Source organism: Vanacampus margaritifer, chromosome 2 (genome assembly GCF_051991255.1).
Source record: "Vanacampus margaritifer isolate UIUO_Vmar chromosome 2, RoL_Vmar_1.0, whole genome shotgun sequence".
Classification (NCBI taxonomy): Eukaryota; Metazoa; Chordata; class Actinopteri; order Syngnathiformes; family Syngnathidae; genus Vanacampus; species Vanacampus margaritifer.
Window position 1 is genome coordinate 43008246 of NC_135433.1, and position 22661 is coordinate 43030906.

At 39.0% G+C, this 22661-nt stretch overlaps 1 protein-coding gene across 2 annotated transcripts in view; it reads left to right on the top strand.

Moving 5' to 3' along the window:
* Nucleotides 1-22661, top strand: part of LOC144042758 (pre-B-cell leukemia transcription factor 1) — a 152268-nt gene that overhangs the window by 115875 nt on the left and 13732 nt on the right. For both annotated transcript variants that reach the window (XM_077555691.1, XM_077555692.1), the window contains 4 exons: nucleotides 11824-12068; nucleotides 18671-18861; nucleotides 19708-19843; nucleotides 22191-22350. In XM_077555691.1, the coding sequence (XP_077411817.1) occupies nucleotides 11824-12068; nucleotides 18671-18861; nucleotides 19708-19843; nucleotides 22191-22350 (732 nt within the window). The remainder of the gene's footprint in view (nucleotides 1-11823; nucleotides 12069-18670; nucleotides 18862-19707; nucleotides 19844-22190; nucleotides 22351-22661) is intronic.

Consider the following 22661-nt stretch of genomic DNA (forward strand, 5'->3'; position numbering starts at 1 on the left):
TTGCAAAATAGCAGAATCAGGGCTCAGTTTGCAGACCGTAAAAAATACAGCGAGCAAATATTCATTCCCTCCCAGTGAGTGTCCAGACCAGGGCTGGACTGGCCATCTGCCATACAGGACAGATGCCCGTTGTGCCGGTGTCTTTTGGGGACAATGTAGTGCTTTTTTTCTTCTTCTTTTTTTACATTTCACCCCTAGAGACTGATAGCAAACTGAAACATCGACAAACATCAGTGGCAGAACTACATGTTAGGCAAGAGTTGAGCCAAAATACCAGGGCCCTGATCCAGACAACATTTTGGTAATCTTGCACAAGGGTCTACAACCACCGGTCCCCGGGCCATTTGGTACAGAGCCACACAATGAGACAGAAAAACAGAGCATATGCGTCCTCCAAACCCCTCGTCATCGATTACCTTCCAAAGATGGAGTTGTCTGCAAAACCGGCATCAACAACGAAACACGCTTATAACTTTTTGAAATGGCAACAAATCTGCCAATTTTTACCATTTTAAAATAGCTTGTAATCGAGCTAAGCTTTCCTAAGAGTATACAACTGAACTTTTAATACCATTGTGTATTATAACATTCAATTATAACACTCAAGACCATTGTTTGTCTTGAGAGCACATTTTGAAAATCATTTTTCAGACTCGACTCCCAAAAGTCTTGGACCTTCTCTCGGTCATGGATTGTCCAGACTCGGAATTTTCCATCGAGGCTGGTCAAGACCACCGCTGATCTGCTATTCAACTTCATTAGAGTGACTATAAAGGGAAGCATGGAATCTTAGCCCAAATCTACAATCACTGTTCGGTTGCTGTTACAAAATTCCGAATCCATTCAAATGGGTTACAAATGGTACTTTTGTCAAAAAACACGTCACAAGTCCAATTAGTGCTATCACTATTGAATATTTTTTAGAATCGATTAATCGACCGATAATTCAATCGATTAATCGACTAATTGGATTCATTTCAATTTTGTATTAAATTGTATTACAAAAGCATTTTTTCCCCTGATTACTGTTTATCAACCAGTAGTTAATATTAATTTCGTACTTTGTATTAGTATAGTGATTTTAAAAAAGTCATTATTTTCCAATACAAAAGCAGATGTCAGTCTTATTTTGATTAAATACAGAAGATAATCAGTCTACAGAAATCAGTGAACAATTACTGTTGATATGCTGAAATATGAGTATTTGGACAATTTTAAATAAATAAAAAATGGCTCCAAACGATTTCACGATTATTAAAATAGTTGTCGATTAATTTGATAATCAATTACTTGTTGATTAATCGATTCATTTTGACAGCTCTAAATCCAATTTTATCATAATGGAATATGAAGTGCACTTTTATAGTTCTTTAACAAATCGAATATTCACGTTTGTTTTTAAAGACACTGGAGCCGACACAGTAATGGCAAAATAGCATCAAACTTTAGCTTAAAATAACTTATCTCCAGGTTCCCTCGCCGTAAACTATCGAATGGCACCCAGGGTGTTCTTCCAACCATCCATCCATCAATTTTCTTAACTGCTTTTCCTTTTGGACCAAATTTAAGACCATCATTATGTATCTTCTTGCTGCTAGCTAGCGCTAAGCTAACCTGAGTACCGTATATTGGAATCTGCTACGGTGTGTAAGTGGCCAAACTCAAACTTCGTATGCCAAACATATTTAAAACAAAATTAAAATGAATGAGAGAATGCTCTTAACTATTGTCATGGTTTTTAAAATTCAGTTTTATGGTCTTGGTCTTGTCACGATCGCATCTTGGTCTTGTATTAAATCCATTGTACAGGCCTAGTTGTCAAGTTATGCTTTATTGAAAAATTAGCCCGGTCGGTCAGATGAGTGCGCAGTACTTTGGTGTGTCTGGCCCATAGATAAGTCTTTGTCTAAACCAGCTCGTGATTTCTCATCCATGGCTTCCAGTGCGGCCCCGAGGAGTTCCTACAGCACGGACTCCGAGATCTTTATTTCAAGACACCTTAAGAAGGACTGACAGCCGCGGGCTAGTATATATACGACTGTAATAATGAATTGTTTTAATGAATTTTTTGGGGGGTAAATTGGAGTGCAGTGCTATGGGTGGCAAGGCGGTGTTCTGAATGGTCTTCTCCTCTGGCACTGGCTTCCTCATTATCAGGCCAGCCCCTCGGGCCTCAAACTGGCCTGCTTAGGCCCGGGATGATGACGATAATTACCGTTATTAGGAGTAGCTGCAGGGGGAACTTGTTCTGAAAAACACCAAGCTGAGTTCTTGCCTCGCTCGCAGACGCATGAGAAAGTACCCATCATCAGCGGAGAAAGCCGGCGAATAGAGGGGGGGTGGGGGACGGGGGGGATAAGAAAAAGGAGGGGATGAGGGGAGCGGCCACCAAATCCGCCTAATGTGACGCCTGTCAGCTCGTCTCCCACCAGCTGTCACCTCCCAAATGCACTGGGGTTCATTTTTTTAATTGACACCTCGCTTTCCTATTCCATTTCTATTTTTCGCCTTTCATTCTCCCTCAGTCGCTCTCTCCCCTTCCTCGCCCGCACCATCCCTGTCTCCCCCTCACCCACCACCACCACCACCACCTCTCCTTGTCCCTAAAGCATTTCTTTGGCGTTTTCCCTCGTCCTTGGCAACCCCCCCCCCCACCGCGCCGCCCGCCCAGTGTCAGATACAACGCTCCCCTTTCTGCACATGATACTCGAGATGGCTGATAAAACATAAAGCTGTTTTAGAGCGACTTTATGACCGTGCCCTTGTGTACTGAGCCTGTACAGTTTTCCATTACCTGGTGATGGAGGGAACATTTTGGGCCACGAGACGCTCCCAAGAGGCCATTGACACATACCACAAATCTACATCCCGGCCTCTACCGTGCTCCCATTTTCAAGCCGGTTTTCGTGGCCGTCGGTTTTATTGCGAGAGACGACGGCTACTTTGGTAACGGATTAAAGCGCCAATTAAAGTCCGTAGAAAAGACATCAACGGCAAATTGGACCTAATGTGCCACATTTTAGTTTAGTGTTCTTTTCAAGTGTGTTTCTAGATGCTGTACTTTACCTCCAAATGGGTCAGTGTGTGTTTGACAGTAAAATTGTCAGATTATTGTCACAAAAGATAATTATGTGGATCATGTTAACATCCAAATGTTAAGTTTTTTTTTTTTTACACTTATTAATTCTGTTCACTTTTCTTTTAAGAAGAAATATGAACTTCAGCAACAAATTATTGCAATAAATGATAATAATAAATATTTCAAATTATTACAATAAATAATAATGATGATATTAATAAATATTTATTTATTTGTTTTATTAAATGACCAGATTTTATTTTATTTTTATTTTGCGCCACAAACTAACATTCACCAGCCACTTTATTGGTCATTAGCTCATTCACTCCCAGCCATTTTCACTGAAGCAACCCCCTTCGCTCTCGGCTGTTTTGCTGGATTTTGGCTGATTTTGAAAGGCCCATAGAATATTCTGTTCTATTGTTATAAAAACATGAAACCTACCAAAAGAAAGATTAGAGTCTCTAAAAATATATTTCTATCATTTCCACGTAGCAGCAATTAGCATCAGAACATAGCTAAGTTTCATCATTATTCACAAACCTGTTGAAAACACTGAGAAAAAGAGCTTGTTGCAACATGTCCCTGGTTGATCTCTTTTGCTCTGCTGCCACCTTCTGGCCGTTTTTGTAATAACTACCATTTCTTCAATAATTCTCTTCAGTTCAGTTCAGAGGCTGCATCAAAGCCTTCTGTATGCTCTAGCACAGAGGTGGCCGATCTCGGTCCTCGAGGGCCGGAGTCCTGCAGGTTTTGGAGGTTTTTCACTTCACCGACATAAGCTGATTGCAATCAACAGGATCGTTTTCAGGCATATGTAGAGCTTGCTGATGAGCTGATCAGCTGTGTTGGAGAAGGGCGACATGCAAAACCTGCAGGACTTCGGCCCTCGATGCCCACCTCTGCTCTAGCATAAAAAAAGAGTAAAATCAATTCAAACGTATAAATACGTCTTTGGGAGCATGGTAATATTTAAAATAGAACGTTTTTATATGTTTTTGGGAGCAAATGAGTTAAGTGTGAATCCTATTACGATTACTCCATTTTGTTTGACTTAACCACTGCCGGTTTGGGAAATTGTCATGTTGCCAAGTTTCTCCCTAACGTTTTGCTTATTTCATGACATGAAAGAGGGAAAATATTCAAACTACGGCACAGGGGCCATTTGCGGCCGTCCATCTGTATTTCAGTGGTCTGTAGCGTATGCTAACAATGACATTTGCGGTCCGTAAAGTTAGTTTAAAAAAAAAAAAAAAGAAGGTTGGACTCGGAAGTGGGCCGAGTCAAGGAAGAGTGTCGAAAAATACGAGCCATGACTACCTAATACATTTGTTTACATACTAGAGCTTTTCTAGATATGCAAAGGTACAAATAAGCTTTTTAGAGTTTTTCCTCAAAACACTGTGAATAAAGATAATTTAATTTTAGAAGCAAAAATTGTTTCTTCCACTTTGTGCTCTCTGTCAAGGTACGATTTATGAACATTCAGTGCCAGCCATTTTCAGACCCTTTTTTGATAACACTTGAGAACATTTAAAATATATATTATATATATTTAGTCCTAAACTATTTCCCTTATCACCTTTAACAGAAACTTTATAGCATTTTCAAAATAACTCTAAAAATATATAATTGCTTCCTTGATTGATTTCAATTTTTTAAAAGGGAAGTCAACCCCCCAATTTTTTGTCAATAATATGTTCAATATAACCCCAATGGTCTAAATATGGTGATGGTGTAAACATGGAATGTGAGTTAAGCAGCAAAATCCAGCCGTTTTCATCTTTCTCAGGTGGCGGCCATTTTGCCACTTGCTGTCGACTGAAGATGACATCACAGTTGCTCAGGTCTCAGGCAACGACCAATTACAGCTCACTTGTTTCCTGAAGCTGAGCTATGATTGGTTGTTAGTGTTACCTGAGAGATGGGCAACTGTGATGTCATCTTTAGTCGACAGCAGGTGGCAAAATGGCCGCCACCTTCTGTTACGGCTGTTTAACTCCTATTCCACAAATGTAATTAATATTAATCATAATGTCATGTTTACACTAGTGAGGCCACATAAAACATATTATTGTCAAGAAATGTTTAAGGTTGACTTCTAATTTAATAAATTAAAGGAAAAAATATTTATTGTTTATTTATTGTTACATCAATACCAATTTGAGAGCGTTCATCAAAACTGCATTCTGATTTTTGGCGCGGATCTCGCGGGATTTTGCATCTAAATTGTGACTGGAGTAAAAAGTATTTTTTGTTTTGTTTGCTTGTTTGAAGCCCTTCTGCAGACAATAAGGCGCACGCATCCAGACGTCAGCGTCCCGTCAGCAATGATAATAGGCGGGCTTATCTGTGTGTAGTTTGGTCCCAGTGTGGGTCACTTTGAGGGATGACGCGCGCGTGCAAATGCAGATGAGCGGATGCCGAACTCCCCGGTGGAGCACGGAGGCGAGGACTTGTATTAGTGATACTTGTCATGTCTGCTGTAAATCACACACTGCTACCCCCCCCCCCCCCTCACCATCCTCCCCCCCCCCTCCCTTCTCCAGGTTCCTCGGTTGTTGTTTTGTCTCCGAATGCTGCGTGGCAGGGATGAATGGTGGTGATGTTACATTATCATGTGGCTGTCGCTTTCACTCCTGCTGACTGCTCCGTGACAGGCCCACACACACACACACACACACACACACACACACACACACACAGAAGAGCGGCAGTGTCAGGAGCAGGCCTGATTTATTAACTGCTGAAACCCTAGATGACGTGTGCCCACACAATCAATAGAAAGCGCAGCCGCCGCCGCCGGGTCACGTGAGCGGGACGGGCGAAAGGATGCAAACGGCGCCCTCGCCGGCTCGCTGCAGAGTGGATTGCATTACTTCGTTGATGGGAAATGGAACCGGTTTCAGCTGCCAGTCACAGACCGGGACCGCCGCCTCGTTTGGCCGTACATCTTCTTAATTGTGACTTGAATATTGTTAATTAAAGATGTTTTTATTTCAAGGTGTGGAGGAGGTTGCCGGCCAATGTGTGTTCTGTGCCTTCTATAGTGCAGTGTGTGTGTGTGTGTACCTTGCCGCTTGCCTGTGTGGGCGGCTTAATCGGCCTGTTTATTTACGCTCCCGTTGTCTGCACACAGCAGGCAGTGCGGCGGTGGATGGCAGCCAGCTCTTAAGGGAGCAAAGCAGCAGAAATTAGTTTTGTCAATAAGCAAAACAAAAGCTTATTCTTGGAATTCCATTCATTATTCCCGCATGCGGATGGAGGATTGTTCATGACGCTTATTCATTTTTAATGTGTTGCCTTTTTTGGAGCGTGGAAAGAGCTGCCCCACATTCATAGGGAGGAAGGGGGGAGGCGGATTATACAAGCGGAGGAGGACGAGGAGGGGAAGGCGTCCTCTCATTGTTCAATTAAGTCTGTCGGTAATGATCAAGATGAGATGATGGCCATCTTGGCTTTATAGATAGTAATCGGCGACGGCCTGTGAAATAAAGGCGGCTAGTATGGGAGGGAGGCGCACAATAAAAGGCTCTCCGCGCTATTACGTGATGTATTGTAATAGGGCCACTTGTGCTTGTGTCAGGTGATTATGTTAATGTACGGTCGGCGCTTGCAGAGTTCACAAGGCGCACTCCGACTGGCATTAAGGCCGGATCGATTCCTTCGCTATTAGCCAACGGGAATAAATAAAAGCTGATGGCCGTGGCGAGGGTAATTATACGCGGCGCAGCCGATTGTTTGATCCCCCTTATTAATTGTATTTATTTAATCCATTTCATGCTTTTAGCCGTGCACTCTGGGAGTCGGAAAGCAGGGAATTAATAAATCACTCTCGGGCTCATTAGATTCCCCCCCCTCTGGTCGGGATGTGCCGCTATTTTGTCAGCATCCAATTGGCGAGCGTTTCCTGCCGCTGGTGTGATTCGCATGGAAAAATGTCTGCCGACACAGGCTTGGCGTGCGCCTCCCCCCGTGTGAACTCCTGACCTTTTCCAGCCGTCTGATGGCCATTGACATTTGCCTCTCGAGTCGAGCTTGCTCACGTGTTGGAGTTGATGCGAATGGATGATGATATTGCTTGAGGAGAAAAAGAAGATGAAAAAAAAAAGGGTAGAAGAAGAAAAGAGGGCAGACGAGCTCTCCATCTGGACCCCCCGCTCGCCGCAAAGGTCACAGGGCGACTGGGGCTTACATCGTCATTACAAAAGAGCCGCCGCCGTGAGTGGCCGCGGCGGGAGAACAATACGATTTAGCCTGGCCGGCTTCTTCAGGATGTGCCGCCCATTATCACATTGTCCCGCTCAAGCATGGCGAGAGGCGGCAGGATGAAAGAGGACAAGCGGCGCCAGCTTTGTCTTTGTCCTTGAAGACGAGCGGATGTAATGGAGGGCTGCACCTGGTCGCCTTTTCCCTTTTCGGCACCTTGGCAGGAAGACAGCCTGCACCGCTCCTTTAGTGAGGGAGCCTTCTGGTGGCGGGAAGAGGCAGGACAATGACTCACAGCAGTTTGTGGACAATATACAGTCACGTGACTGCCAAAGCAAACACGCTCTTCACAAAGAGAACAGGCAGTTTTGACTGACGACATCCGAGAAGTATTTCCTGAACAATATTGTGATTGTATTGTTCAGCGGTGTGCTGTGAGCAGCAACTAGATGGCGACACGATTTTGTTTGACGCTGTGTAGATTCAACTAAAAAAAGATTTTAAACAGGAAGTACAGTATTTCAGCTCACCCTAGTTTTTGCTGAAGATTATTGAATATCAATCCCTTTCAATCCTGCTTTTCATGCCTACATCAAGCAATGGCTGCGTGTTCCTTTTATGATGTACATCTTTGGAGATTCTTATGAACTCATTCACTGCCATTGACGGCTATTGAAGTTAAAAATTCATTTGAACTATTTCTATTAGTTAAACATTTTTTCCACTTTTGTTAACAAGAGTATGAAAACCTGTAAAAAATATATATATATTGTACATTTAGAACAGATGCAAAATGTATGATTCATCATGAGTTAACTATTGAAATCAATAATTAATTACATTTAAAATTTTTAATCACCTGACACGATTAAAAAAAAAGAAAGAAAAGATGATTAAAAATAAGGAGTCAGGCGATTACATTTTTTAAAAGTAATTAATTGCATGACTTCACGAGTTAACTCACGATTAATCACAAATTTTATATCTGTTCTAAATGTACAATAAAAAAATTATAGGTTTTCATACTCTTGATAACAAAAGTGTAAAAAAATGTTAAACTAATAAAATAGTTAAAATTAATATTTGACGTCTATAGCCGTCAATGGCAGTGAATGAGTTCATGTATATTGTGATCTAGATTGTTTGGAATGTCCACCAAGCATCCATCCATTTTCTCAACATCTTGTACTTAACTCATTTGCTCCCCCAACACGCATAAATATGTCTTATTTTAAATATTACTATGCTCCCAAAGATATTTAAAAAAAAAAAAAAGAAAAGAAAAGTTTTTTTTTATGCTAAAGCATACAGAAGGCTTTGATGCAGCCTTTGAACTGAAGAAAATGCATGAAGCAATGGTAGTTATTACAAAAACGGCCAGCAGGAGGCAGCAGAGTATAAGAGATCAACCAGAGCTATGTTGCAAAAAACTGCCCCCCCCCCCCCCTGCTGTTTTAAACAGATTTGTGAATAATGATGAAACTTAGATATATTCTAATGCTAATTGCTGCTACACGGAAAAACAGTTAGAAATATACTTTTAGAGACTCTAATCTTTCTTTTGGTAGGTTTCATGTTTTTATAGCAATAGAACAGAATATTCTGTGGGCCTTTCAAAATCAGCCAAAATCCAGCAAAACAGCCGGGAGCGAAGGGGGTTGCTTCAGTGAAAATGGCTGGGAATGAATGAGCTAATGACCAATAAAGTGGCCGGTGAGTGTTTGTTCGTGACGCAAAATACAAATAAAAGGAAATAATGAAATGTGTCGATGAAACTTAGCTATATTATAATGATAATTGCTGCAAAACAGAAAGAGAAATAGAAATGTACTTTTTTTCATGATGAAAGAAGAGACTCTAATCTTTTGTTTGGTAGGTTCCATGTTTTTATAGCAATAGAACACACTATTCTGTGGGCTTTGCAAAATCCAGTAAAACAGCCGGGAGCGAAGGGGGTTGCTTCAGTGAAAATGGCTGGGAGTTATGGAGTGGGTCCCACTGATTAACCAGCCAGCCAATCGGCCGCAATCAGCTCTTTACAAATCTATGAAAATGGCCCGATTTTTTTCTGAACTGAACTGAAAAACGGCAAAATTATAGGTTGATTTTTGCCAATTTTTCTCTCTTTTGAACAGGACAAAGTATTGAAAGAGTCACATTTTTTTTTGGCCTGTAATTCATATATTTAATGTTGTACGCAACAAGACACCAAAAAATAAGTTTAATAAAATAACTTTTTCTTCTTTCATTTTATAAATATATATTTTTAACTAATTGTCCAATTAATCAGTTTGCGGAGTTTCGCTCAGCCTAAATAAATTCCATATCGGTTGGGCCCTCGTCACAGATGAACTGCAGTCTATCTGAGCTTACTTTTTGACAAGACAGTTTACACCCTGAATGGTCACCAGTCAAACACAGTGCACAAATAATCATTCATTCACACCAATGGAAAGTTTAGAGTCTCCAAGATTAGAAACCAAGATTCAAACTGAGAAAGTTAATTTTTTTTTTTTTTACCTGATGTTGCATCACCAGACACTTACGTACTTATTTATTTATTTATTTATTATTTTTATTTTTCATTTTTATTCATACATTCTTCTTCATATACCCATGCACATTTTTTTATGTGAAAAAATCAGCCAAATGCAAATTTTGGGAATATTTCTATGAGGGTCCCCTGATATAATTTTGGGTGTAATTCCATTTTTCACTACTAGGTGGTGGTGCAGGTAGTCCTCAAATTACACAATGGGTTCCGAGAGGTTGTTTGTCATAAAATTTGTTTGTAAATTGAATCACATTAAATTTGGTTTCAAAATTAAATTGTATTAAAACATATATACATATATATATATATATATAATAAACAAATTTAACTATATACCTTATATAATATATTTTCTATACAGTACATCAATTACATTTAAAAACAATCATTAGATTACATCATCCATTATCTGATCCACTTTTCCTCACAGTACATTATTTTTTTACACAGTACAATGCAATAAAAACAAAAATAAATATGTTTACTGTACATAGATGGTGGAAGAGTTATTGTGTTGACTTCATGTGAGGCTGCTGAAGTGGAAGGCTTACGTATTGGGTGTAACGGTTTCGGGAAACTATGTTTTCTGACTGTCCCTTAAGTGCACATGAATCGTGATTGGTGCGTATGACGAGTCAAGACGGCGACCGCCGCTTCAGATTGATTTCGAAGCTGAAAAGATATTGTACGTCTTGCTACTACGGCGATAATTTTCATGAATATCCTCCAGGAGAGCCTCTGAAATGTACTCAGTGTGGCGCCGATATCGAGTGCTCCAGGCAGGCTGTGCCGTTCATCGCCGGACAGAGATGTACTTGAAGTGCACAAATGGCGCGGTGTTGCTCGGCGGGGTTGTGGCAAAGAGGGGCACTACAGTGCAATACTGCACCATAATATATGATGTGGCGCGCACTTAAATATGAACTTGAACTAACTGCCTGTACACTCTTTTGTTTGACTGTGTAAACTTGACTAAAGAAGGTGGAAAACAGGAAGTTCAATATTTCACCTCACCCTAGTTTTTGCTGAACATGACGGAATATAAATCTCTTTCAATCCTGCTTTTTACGCCTACAAAAAGCAACAGCTTATGTTCCTTTTGTAATGTACCCCTTTGGGAATTGTTATTGATGCTTATGGCTTTGCTGGACACCAAGCGCGCGCACGTCCATCTCAACGGTCTCTTTATTGTCATGATTGTACTCGGCCCTCCTCATCCCGCCAGGCAAGTGTTAGTTGAGGGCCGCGGGCACGTGACGACAGGTTCAAAGGCGCTCTCACCTCGGCGAGAGTGTGAGCAGACGTCAGACTGAGGGCCGCGTTGGGTTGACGACATGGCGCATGTTGGACCGCGTGCGGCGATACAGACTTTAAAATGCATTCCAAAGTCTTTCTTGTGCCCATAATGGCTTATTACCGTCATCAATTTAGATTGTTTGTTGTTTTTACGATTCGCCCATCAAGATGCTTCAATTTAAAACTTTAGCTTTGCCCTCCTTAAAATATATATACTTAAATTGAGCAGCGTGTCTTTGCATTAATATAACAGCATAATGTTTGATTGGTGTTGTGCCTTTTTAAATACCCCCTGACAAGCCAATAAAGCCGTCAGCCAGAGACTAAACATAGTCTGAGCATAAGGAGCACGATGAAAGATGAACTCTGGTGCAAGGCTTTGTTCATTTTTATTTTTTATTTTACATGAAATGATCGTCAGAATCGATGAAATTATCGTTTTATGATCTCAGCGAGCTGCCGGCCTGTCTGAGGCTGCAGCGTTTTATGGCTCAGACTTGATCCATTAAAATGACGGCCATATTTTAAGGAGGCTCGTTCGCTCGACTGACACGTAAGATGGTTAAGACGCTCCCCAAGTCGTTGTAAAAACGTTCTCTCATTTTTTGGCCGCTACCTGGAGTGACAATTTGTCAGGTTGATGTCAGTGTTTTGACGCTAGCGTGTTTTGGTGTGTTCTCCCCAGTGCTCAGTATTCGCGGCGCCCAGGAGGAGGAACCGCCCGATCCTCAGCTGATGCGCCTGGACAACATGCTGCTGGCCGAGGGCGTCGCCGGGCCCGAGAAGGGCGGCGGGTCGGCAGCTGCGGCGGCGGCGGCGGCGGCCACGGGGGCCATCGGCCCCGACAACTCGGCGGAACACTCCGACTACCGGGCCAAGCTGACGCAGATCCGACAGATTTACCACACGGAGCTGGAGAAGTATGAACAGGTAGGAGGGGCCTCGGCAGCAAATTATAGCAAGCAGTTAGTTGGCTCGGCCGGAGACGACCGCAGCGAAATAAAATGATCACATCAGCTGAATCATTTTATTATTTCATTAGCTTTAATTCCTTTTGGGAGAATTCCAGCTGGACTGTTCTTCTGGCCAGACATGAAAGCCTTCAGTGAGAGGAAGTGTAATCCTTGCAACCAAAACAAATACATCTCATGGGCACTTTCTACTTCAGTGCTCTGTATATACAGTAATACCCATTTCCTTGTATATCAGATCAATTTTCTCCATCGAAATGAATTGAAATGCCGTTAATTAGGGGTGTAACATAAACCTGATTTGAATCAGAAAATCATTTTGGATTTTAAAGATGTGAGTGCATCAAATCGAATCCTTCCACTTTACAATGTAATGCGATGTCCTTGATTCTATCGCACCCCATATATCAAGTTCAGTATCGAATTGTCTTTCTTTGGAGAGATGCACACCCCTTATGTACTGTATAGATCGGTGATGTTGCGCCAAAACCTCCTATGTCACAATTTGGTAAATTTCATATTGTTTTAAAAATCTATACTATTTTTTTGTCCACACATGAGGATGTTATTTATTAAATGTTGAAAATAGCTTCTTGCGCTCTTGGATGATGTAATGTTAACTCATTTGCTCCCCAAAACATATAAAAACGTTCAATTTTAAATATTGCCATGGTCCCAAAAACATATTTATATGTTTTTATTTTTATTTTTTATGCTAGAGCATACAGAAGGTTTTGATACAGCTTCTGACATGAAGAGGTGGCTTAAAGCACTGTAGTTATTACAAAAAAACGGCCAGCAAGTGGCATCAGAGTATAAGAGATCAACCAGGGCCATGTTGCAACAAAAAAAGTGTTTTCAACAGGCTTGTGAATAATGGTGAAATTTAGCTATAATCTAATGCTAATTGCTGCAAAACGGAAACAGATAGAAATATACTTTTTTTTCCTGATGAAAGAAGAGACTCTAATGTTTCTTTTGGTAGGTTCCATGTTTTTATAGCAATAGAACACAATATTCTGTGGGCATTGCAAAAATCAGTCAAAATCCAGTAAACAGCCGGGAGTGAAGGGGGTTGCTTCATTGAAAATGGCTGCGAGTGACTGGTTGATACATCCTTATGTGTCATTTTGCTGTCATTTTATATTAGTGATGTCAAGTGTTTACATTTTTTTAACTAATTAATCACACAAGTTTCCGTGATTAATCGCAATTGATCACATTTTTCTACTTTTGCTTCTACTTTTTTCTTCCAAGATTTTAACAGATAGTTGCTTGAGTATAATCTATTAATGATTAATGTCAAATCATCCAATAGGAAGTATTTAACATTAAAGACTGTTGTAGTAGCGTTTTTTTTTTATCCTCGAATGAAATACTTCTGTAAAATGCAACTGTTAAACAAAACGATCAATATGGACTCATCTTTAAAGGTCGACTTTTTTCTCATAGAAGCAGTTGTCAGAACTTCTCGCTTCTAGGTGTGCTCACAAGCAGAACACTTCAGAAGGGTTGATTTGTGGGGCCCCGTGCAGGGAATTGGAGCATGGAATTTTACAACATGTAATGAGCTATTTGAATTTGGCTTTGTCCATCCATCTATTTTCTTAACCGTTTGAGCTCACAAGGGTGACGGGGGGGCGCTGGGGCCTAACCCAGCTGGCTTCGGGCAGTAGGCCGGGTACACCCTGAACTGGTTGCCAGCCAATCGCAGAATTTTGCTTTGTGTGCACAAAGTGCACAAATTACTTGAGAGTAAAACTACCTATTGTCCGTGTGTGTCCATCTTCATTCCAGTGGCTAAGTTTGGCTGCATTTGGAGTTCATTGAGTTAATTAAAAAAAATAAAATAAAATAAAATTTAATCTCCAAAGTTAACACTATAATTTTGACAGGTTTAATGGCAACAAAATGACTATCGATAATAATAATGATAATAATAATTTTAATATTAATAATATTAATAATATTAATAAAATAAAAAACTAAAACTACTACTACTACTACTACTAATAATAATAATAATAATAATATTGGTGGTGTAACATTTACGAATGACGATCCTGACCATTTTCTGAGCAGATCAGAGTGCCAATTTGAGTACAAAATGTGCCCGCTTCAGCCGAACACGACATTTTGAACTACACAGACCAATATTACTTTGCACCGCTGAGTCAGTAGGAGCACACGCGGCACGCTGTTTACAGCGTAATTCAGAACAGCGGAGAGCGCTGAACATACTGGCACAGATTTAGCTCTGTCACCGATGCTATTAAGTACAAAAATGCAATGTTGTGCTTTTGTTTTTAAATATCATGGGCGTCATTGTGTAATTATCATATCATGAGGTTCATATTGTGAAAAAGTCTTATTTGGGTACATCCCTATTTATCAGAATGTGTACGTACCACGTTTAAAGAAGAACAACATGACATGAGCTATGAAACAACTCCTCCAGGCAACAATAACTTTTTCGAAATGGGAGTTCAGAACGTTTAGAGAGCTTTTCCCAAGCCATCCATCATTTTTTTTTAATGAATTGTCCTTTTTTAATAACAACTGATCGCCAATTTTCCTGATTTGTCCTGCTCCTCATCCGCCCACCAAAGACAAAATTAAACTGGTGCTTGGATTTTCAACAGACGGGGCAAAGCAGCTGTCACGTTCGATTGTGAATGTGTGTCGAGGCGCAAGTCGGAGGTCAGCCACCCCTGACCTATTCTAGCAGACAGTCAGCAAACTGACCTTTACAAGAGGTGAAGATAAGATGGGTTCCCACAGCATTAGGCACACCTGCGTCATCTAATGATATCAATGAAGAGCGGTATCACAAATTCTGCTTTTGCTTAAGCCGGGTGCACACATCGCAATTTTTCACAATCACATCTCGACTGACACTCGTGAGTCTCCTCCACTGAAATGATATGTCTGTGTAGTACAAAGATTAACCTGTAGGAGGCAGCATGCTTGGCATTTTTTGCATTCAGCAAGTGTGCTTTGGCAAGCTGTTCTCCTTGTCAGTTTACTATCCATGATATTTTTACTGCTAATGGTTATCATACCATCAGAATCTAATTTTGGCTACAGCCAAACTGTAAATAAATATTGGCTATTGGCATTAAAATTATTTAAATAATAGCTCTAAGTGACCTTTGTTTTGTTTTTAGATTTTTTTCCCCCTCTATTGAACACAATCTATTTTTTTTAACAAAATATAGAATATTTGGTACAGAAAAATCATTTAACATTTTAAATTTGAATGAATAAATAAATTAATAAATATAAATGTAAACATGCTTCTTCTGCTCTAATTCGTCTTAGTCCCATCACTGGTGAGCTATTTTTAGAACAGACACCATGGGCAACTCATATCGTCCTTGGGGTTAACTAGTACCTGCTGGCACCATTAAAATATATATATTTTTTTGGGGTGGGGGGGGGGACAACAATCATTAATCAGAGCAAAAAAAATACAGTGTCTCTTTTGTCTTGCTCCCTCTTTCTCATCCTCCTTGTGTAACTATTCTCCGAGAGGAGAGCTTATATTAAAATCTTGACCTTTTAAAAACACGGTAAACCATCAAACCGGTAATCGGCCCGTGGTGATTTTCAGTGGTACCTTGACTCACCAGTTTAATTTGTTCTGCGACCAATCTCGTAACAAAATTATATCAATGATACCAAATAAGAATTCCCCATTGGGAAGAAATGAATTACGGTTAATCCGTAACAGCCCTCCAAGACACCACAATTTTTGTTGCAATTTGAAAAAAGAAAAAAACAGCACTTGTGTGTGTAATGCCCACATTTTTTTAATTTTTACTGATTTTTAAAAGAATTTTAAAAAATCAAGCCAAAACATAACGAAACATATAAAGATAAATACAAATATATGCCAAAATAGCATTTTTCTTTCAAATTGCGCGAAATAGATGCCAATTTTAAATTTTGCCAATTTCTACTTCCTGATCAAATCAATCAATCGTCCGATGAGTTGATCAGGCCCAAATCTTAACATACCGGATAATCAATTTGGATAATCTTTCCTAGATTTCCAATCATCATTCCTTTGCTGACTCTGATCAGAAGAAGCGGCAAAAGTCTGAAATTTGCCGCAATTATCTATCTGAGTGTCGGCTATTTTTTGTGACAAGCCAAGTTTTTCAGAGACGTTTCCGTAAAACCGCGGCCAGCCGTTCCATCAGTTACAGTGCCGCTCTTTTTTCAAAGCCTCGAACGTCTCGTCACTCACGGGGGGGGGGAGTCAAAGCACCGTCGCGGCTTTGTCATCTTCTCCAGAGGATGGCAAGTCATCGCCGACTGTCAAAGTCAATATACACCTGAGCCTTTTTTTTTTTGGTGTGTGTGTGTGTGTGTGTATGTGTGTGCGTGTGTGTGTGTGTGTGTGTGTGTGTGTGTGTGTGTGTGTGTGTGTGTCGCCACGCTACCTAGCTCCGCCACGCACACGTATGACCGAGTTGTGTGGAGCACGTGTGTGTGCGTGCAAGCAAAACGGCTGCTCGGTGCGTCACTTTGACTGACGTAACCTCGGCGTTGACAAGCAGCAGACACCTTGCAGTCTCACGCGGTGACTGATTCAGACAGGGAGGGAAGGAGCGCCGCGGAGAATGGAGAGACGCACTTTTAAACCTCTTGAACGCGCGCGCCGCTGAAAGCCTGCTGTCGTTTTCCATTTCCCTTCACTTGTCACTAAGACGTCATTTTTGTTGTACGCGCGAGCACACAAGCAAACGCCACTGTACGACTCCCAGCGACACCTTTGTTTGCCGTCATGCGTCACGAGTTGTGTCGGCTGATTAAATAGAGGATGTTAGTACCTCTCTCGAGGATGTTCTACTTTCATTTGCTATGTGACGGATTTTGCAGGAAGTGGATTTTGGCAGATGTTGGTAGAACATAGGGAAGCGCAAGTACCGATAACAGATATGGGGATCGGGCCAATATCCAGCCTTATTTCAAGGTGTCGGTATTTGCAATGTGGCCGTTTTTTTATTATTATCAGGAAATAGAAAATTGCAATCAATTTCATGCATTTTGAAGGAAAAATTATATTTTGCCATATATTGGTATATTGTTATTCTTCTTATTCTTGTTATTCCTATTATTATTGGATCAGAATTGATTTTTTAGTTTGTTTTTTACCAGGTACCAGAAATTATACAAATACATTTGGCATCAGTTTCATGTTTTTCGGATTTATTTATTTTTTTAATCATGAATGATTTTTTTTTTTTATCGCTTCTTTGATGAGTAACTAGAAATTAGAAGGAAAAAATTGCATCAATTTCATGCATTTTGAAGGAAAAATGATATTTTGCCATATATTCTTATTATCTCATATTCTTATCAGGATTATTATTTTTTTTTTTATCAGAAACCAGAAATTATACAAATAAATGTGTTTCATGTTTTTCAGAAAATAGAAAAGATGGCATCCATTTCATGCAATTTGAAGGAAAATACTATTTTGGCATTTTAATGGTATTTTTTTCTCTCACTTCTTTAATCAGGAACTACAAATTTGACAAATTTAAAAAATGTCATCAATTTCATGCAATTTAAAGGGAAAATTCTATTTTTGGCATAATATATTGGTATACTTCTTAGATATTTTTGGAGGGGGTTGAGACCCGGATTTATTTTTATTTTTTTATTGTTTTTGATCAGGAACTAGAAATTAGAATCAATGTCATGCAATTTGAAAGAAAAATGCTATTTTGTCATATATTGGTATATATTTTTTCTAATTTTAATTTTTTGACTCAGGATTTTTTTTGATCGCTTCTTTGATCAGGAAGTAGAAATTAGACAAATACAAAATTGCCATCAATTTCATGCAATTTGAAGGAAAAATGCTATTTTGGCATATATTGGTATATGTCGTTCAGAGATATTGTTAAATTTAGAATTGTCCACATCCTTGAAATTGCAGCTTCTCAACAGCAAATATTCACACATTTCTCACATTTTGTCCACCATGAAAGTAGACAATTCATTTGCAACCATTTGCAAACATCTGCTTTCCCCTGGAAAACATTAAACAACAGTTTTGCCGATTTTCCGACAGATCTTAAGGACCAAAACTACTTTATAACTGAATTGTAATAATTTTACATTTGTGCATTTTCTGCCCTGTCAATTTGAAACAATGTCCTGTGTTAGAATAAGGGATGGAAATTAAAATTAATCGATTATTAAAATTATTCAATTATAATAATTGTTAGTTGGATTGGAGTCCAAAAGTTCAGTCAGGTCATGAATTCTATGGAGCTTGGTATGCATCCTGTGCAGATGAGAGGTGAAACATCTGTAGACAAAGAGTTTGGAACCAAAATGTACAAAGTTAGCAAATAAGCTAACAGTTCGCCTGCCCAACCAATCGTATGACCTACTTTATAGTCTTGAATTAGGTTTAAACTAAGGTATAAAGTGGCCAGTAGTGTGGTTAACAAACGCTAAAATTATTTCCCTAAAACTTTGTACTTTTTGTTTGCGAAATGTTCCTTCTCGGCCTAACGTCCGGCTGTCTTACCATTGCAGGCGTGCAACGAGTTCACCACCCACGTGATGAACCTGCTGCGGGAGCAGTCTCGAACGCGACCCATCTCGCCCAAAGAGATCGAGCGCATGGTCAGCATCATCCACCGCAAGTTCAGCTCCATCCAGATGCAACTCAAGCAGAGCACCTGCGAGGCCGTCATGATCCTGCGCTCGCGCTTCCTCGACGCCAGGTCTGCTGTCAACTTGTGTTCTTGACCATCGTCTTTTGCTACAAGCGTTTCGGGATTTTTTTTTTTTTTAACCAAATAGTTTGTTGGGGTTTAATTAAATTTAATGTTGCATAACTAATTTGATTTAGCTCCTTATTATCATTCTAAAAAGTAATTTGTGTGTCATTTGCCATTAACTCATTCACTGCCATTGACGACTACAGACGTCAAAAATTCATTTGAACTATTTCTATTAGTTTAACATTTTTTCCACTTTTGTTGACAAGAGTATGAAAACCTAGAAAAAAATATTGTACATTTAGAACAGATAAGCAATTTGTGATTAATTGTGAGTTAACTATTGATGTCATGCAGTTAATTACAATTAAAACATTTAATTGCCTAATGCGATTAAAAAAAAGAGAAAAGATTATTAAAAATTAGGGGTGTCAGGCGATTAAATTTTGTAATCGTAATTAATCGCATGTTTTCACAAGTTAACTCACGATTAATCACAAATTTTATATCTGTTCTAAATGTACAATTAAAAAAATCTAGGTTTTCATACTCTTGTTAACAAAAGTGGGGGGAAAAAATTTAACTAATAGAAATAGTTCAAATGAATTTTTGACGTCTATAGCCGTCAATGGCAGTGAATGAGTTAAGATGACATCACTATATTTTTAAAGAATTTTTCAAAGCAGATTTTGTTCCCAGTTTATTGTTAACATGGCAAAAAATAGCTTTAAATTCATTTTGTGATACAATAAGTTGTATTATTGGTCAGTCCTTTAGTATGTGACAAGTTTTTGTTACTAAAAAGCTATACAAAGAATAGTAATTCAAGTTTTTGTTTTTCTGCTCCAGGCGAAAGAGGAGGAACTTCAACAAACAGGCAACAGAGATTCTAAACGAGTACTTTTACTCCCATCTCAGTAACCCGTACCCAAGTGAAGAGGCCAAAGAAGAGTTGGCCAAGAAATGCAGCATCACAGTGTCACAGGTGACCACTGACAAACCATTACACGCTTTTTTAAAAAACTGAATGCTAAATGTTTCTTTCCGTATTGTAAATGTGCATCTTCTTTAATTAGAATATAATTTGTTTTTAAAGTGCATTCAAGCACATACTGTAGAAACATACTTTTCAGAATTCAACCTTTACATGAACTCCGTGACTTGTCAAGTCATTTTGTTTACATTTAAAAAACGTTTTGTTTTTGTTTTTTAAACATTGCGTGCCTTTTATTTAAAGAAAAGGTATTTTTGTTTTTTGTGTGCGTGTTGATTAGGGACAGATATAAGCTTTTCTTCTTTCTGTCCCCTTTCATTTCTTTTAAAGAGGGAAATATTTTTTTTTTATTCAATTGAATCTGGCAACCCTGTTATGACGGCCACCAGTATGCACCGGCCACAGCAAGAGATCACAAAAGATGAATACATTTGGATTCTAAGATTATCATTTTGATAAAGGACAACAGCAACACACAATGTTTTAAACTAAAAAAATTAACGACACATCCACGTTTACTTCCATCTGTCAGACACAAAGCTAAGCTAGCTGTGGTGAACTGCGAAGCTAAGCTAGATAGGTTAGCTTGACATTTAGCTCACCAATAGCTGATCAAATATTTACTAAAGTTGATGTGGGTTACACATTTAATTGAAAACACAGTAAAGTGATAGATCAGAAATCAAGGTGAGTGTAATCTTGAAACTATACCATTAAAAAAAAGTAATTGTTATTTAAAAAAAATATTTACATAGACTCTGCTTTGAGTACTTCTCCGGCCATGAGAGGGTCAGCCATATTTGATGTGGCAGGGCCCTTGTAAACGAATGCTCGTCAACTTGAGTGAACTTTGTAAAGTGACAATATAGAAAGTGCACAAAGTTGATGTCTCTCATGCACCCATTACACACATAAATAGAAATGGGCAACTTAATGGAACCAAAAACATTACATGTACATTCAGCATATTTGAATATTTATCATCACAGTAACAGTGTGACACTCATACAAACATTAGTAAAATAAGAATAAATAACATGCATTCTTTTAAAAAATGTAAGTGTTTACATTTTATTTGTTAATTTTTCCTTTTGGACAATCATAGAGACAATTTACAACATTCACTTTCACATATAATTATACCCGAAAAGAAAAAGGGCTGACGGAATGAAGCCAAAGCTACATTGATTTCATACTATTGATTTGTTGTTAACTCATTCACTGCCATTGACGACTATAGACGTCAAAAATTATTTTTAACTATTTCTATTAGTTAAACATTTTTTCCACTTTTGTTAACAAGAGTATGAAAACCTAGAAAAAAGTTTTTGGTGTACATTTAGAACAGATATAAAATGTGTGATTAATCATGAGTTAACTATTGAAGTCATATGATTAATTACAATTAAAAAAAAATAATCGCCTGACAACCTAATTTTTAATAATCTTTTCTTTTCTTTTTTAAATAATCTTTTTTTCAAAAAAGAAAAGATTAGGAAAAATTAGGGCGTCAGGCGATAACAATTTTTAATTGTAATTAATCGCATGAGTTCAATAGTTAACTCATGATTAATCACACATTTTATATCTGGTCTATATGTAGAATATTTTTTTCCCCTAGGTTTTCATACTCTTAACAAAAGCGGGAAAAAAATGTTAAACTAATAGAAATAGTTCAAATGAATTTTTGACGTCTATAGCCGTCAATGGCAGTAAATGAGTTAATTAAATTTTTAGGGATGTAAAAGGTCATTTAATTTTTACAGATAATGTACTTTTACATGTTAAGATCAGTGAAATAATATGTTGTTATCACTCCAATATATATCGTGACTGAGCATGATTGTATGACTTGACTTACAACTTAAGCTTGTTAACAAGGAATGACTTGACTTTGAAATTTGGTGGCGACTTGACTTGACTGCAATTATTGACCACAAAAAAAAAGCACAGCTGTATGTACACAATGAAATGTTGCACTTCAATTCCATGGTTATACTGCCTTAGAGTGAAGCACATGATGGCCATCCACCTGATTTTAATGCAATTATAAAAAAATGTCTATTGAGTTTACGATCGACTAGTGTACAAAATCCCTAAAAGTTCATTAAAACAACAAAAGCAAGTGATGACATTTGCACTTTTGAAGGGCAAAACCACGCCAATCAAATACTAAAAGTTGTCAACTTTGTGAAACTTCGTGAATTTGTGCTTCCAGGCTCAACTTAGTGGTCTGTTTATATAGTAGTCTTCCTCTTTGAGAATAATGACTCACGTGGCTTCTGCAAAGCTGTGTTCTAATCCAAATACTGCGTCTGGTGTGTGTGCTCTGGAAAAGGTCTCCAACTGGTTTGGAAACAAGAGAATCCGCTACAAGAAAAACATCGGCAAGTTCCAGGAGGAGGCCAACATGTACGCGGCGAGGACCGCGGTCAGTGCCACCAGTGTGTCAGCGCACGGCAGCCAGGCCAACTCGCCCTCCACTCCCAATTCAGCAGGTGAGAGAGAGTCACTCTCCCCTCCACTGGCATCGCTGTGAACTGCTGGCCAAGATATTTGTTTATCTTTCACTCCATGTGGTGCACTTGTTTGCATAAGCTCTTAACGTCTGATTGTATTTTTTGGCCTTTGGTTTTGTTTGGACTCGTCTCGATCGAACCCAGCAGGGTTTGTAACGGTCTCCCTTGCTTCTCTTTTGTTCAGCCTGCCATCTGACACTCATTTTCTTCTCTCTCTCTCTCTCTCCATTATTGACCCTTTTGCTCTTAATTTTTCCTGCCTCTTGTCCGGTTGACCTTGTGCATGCCAT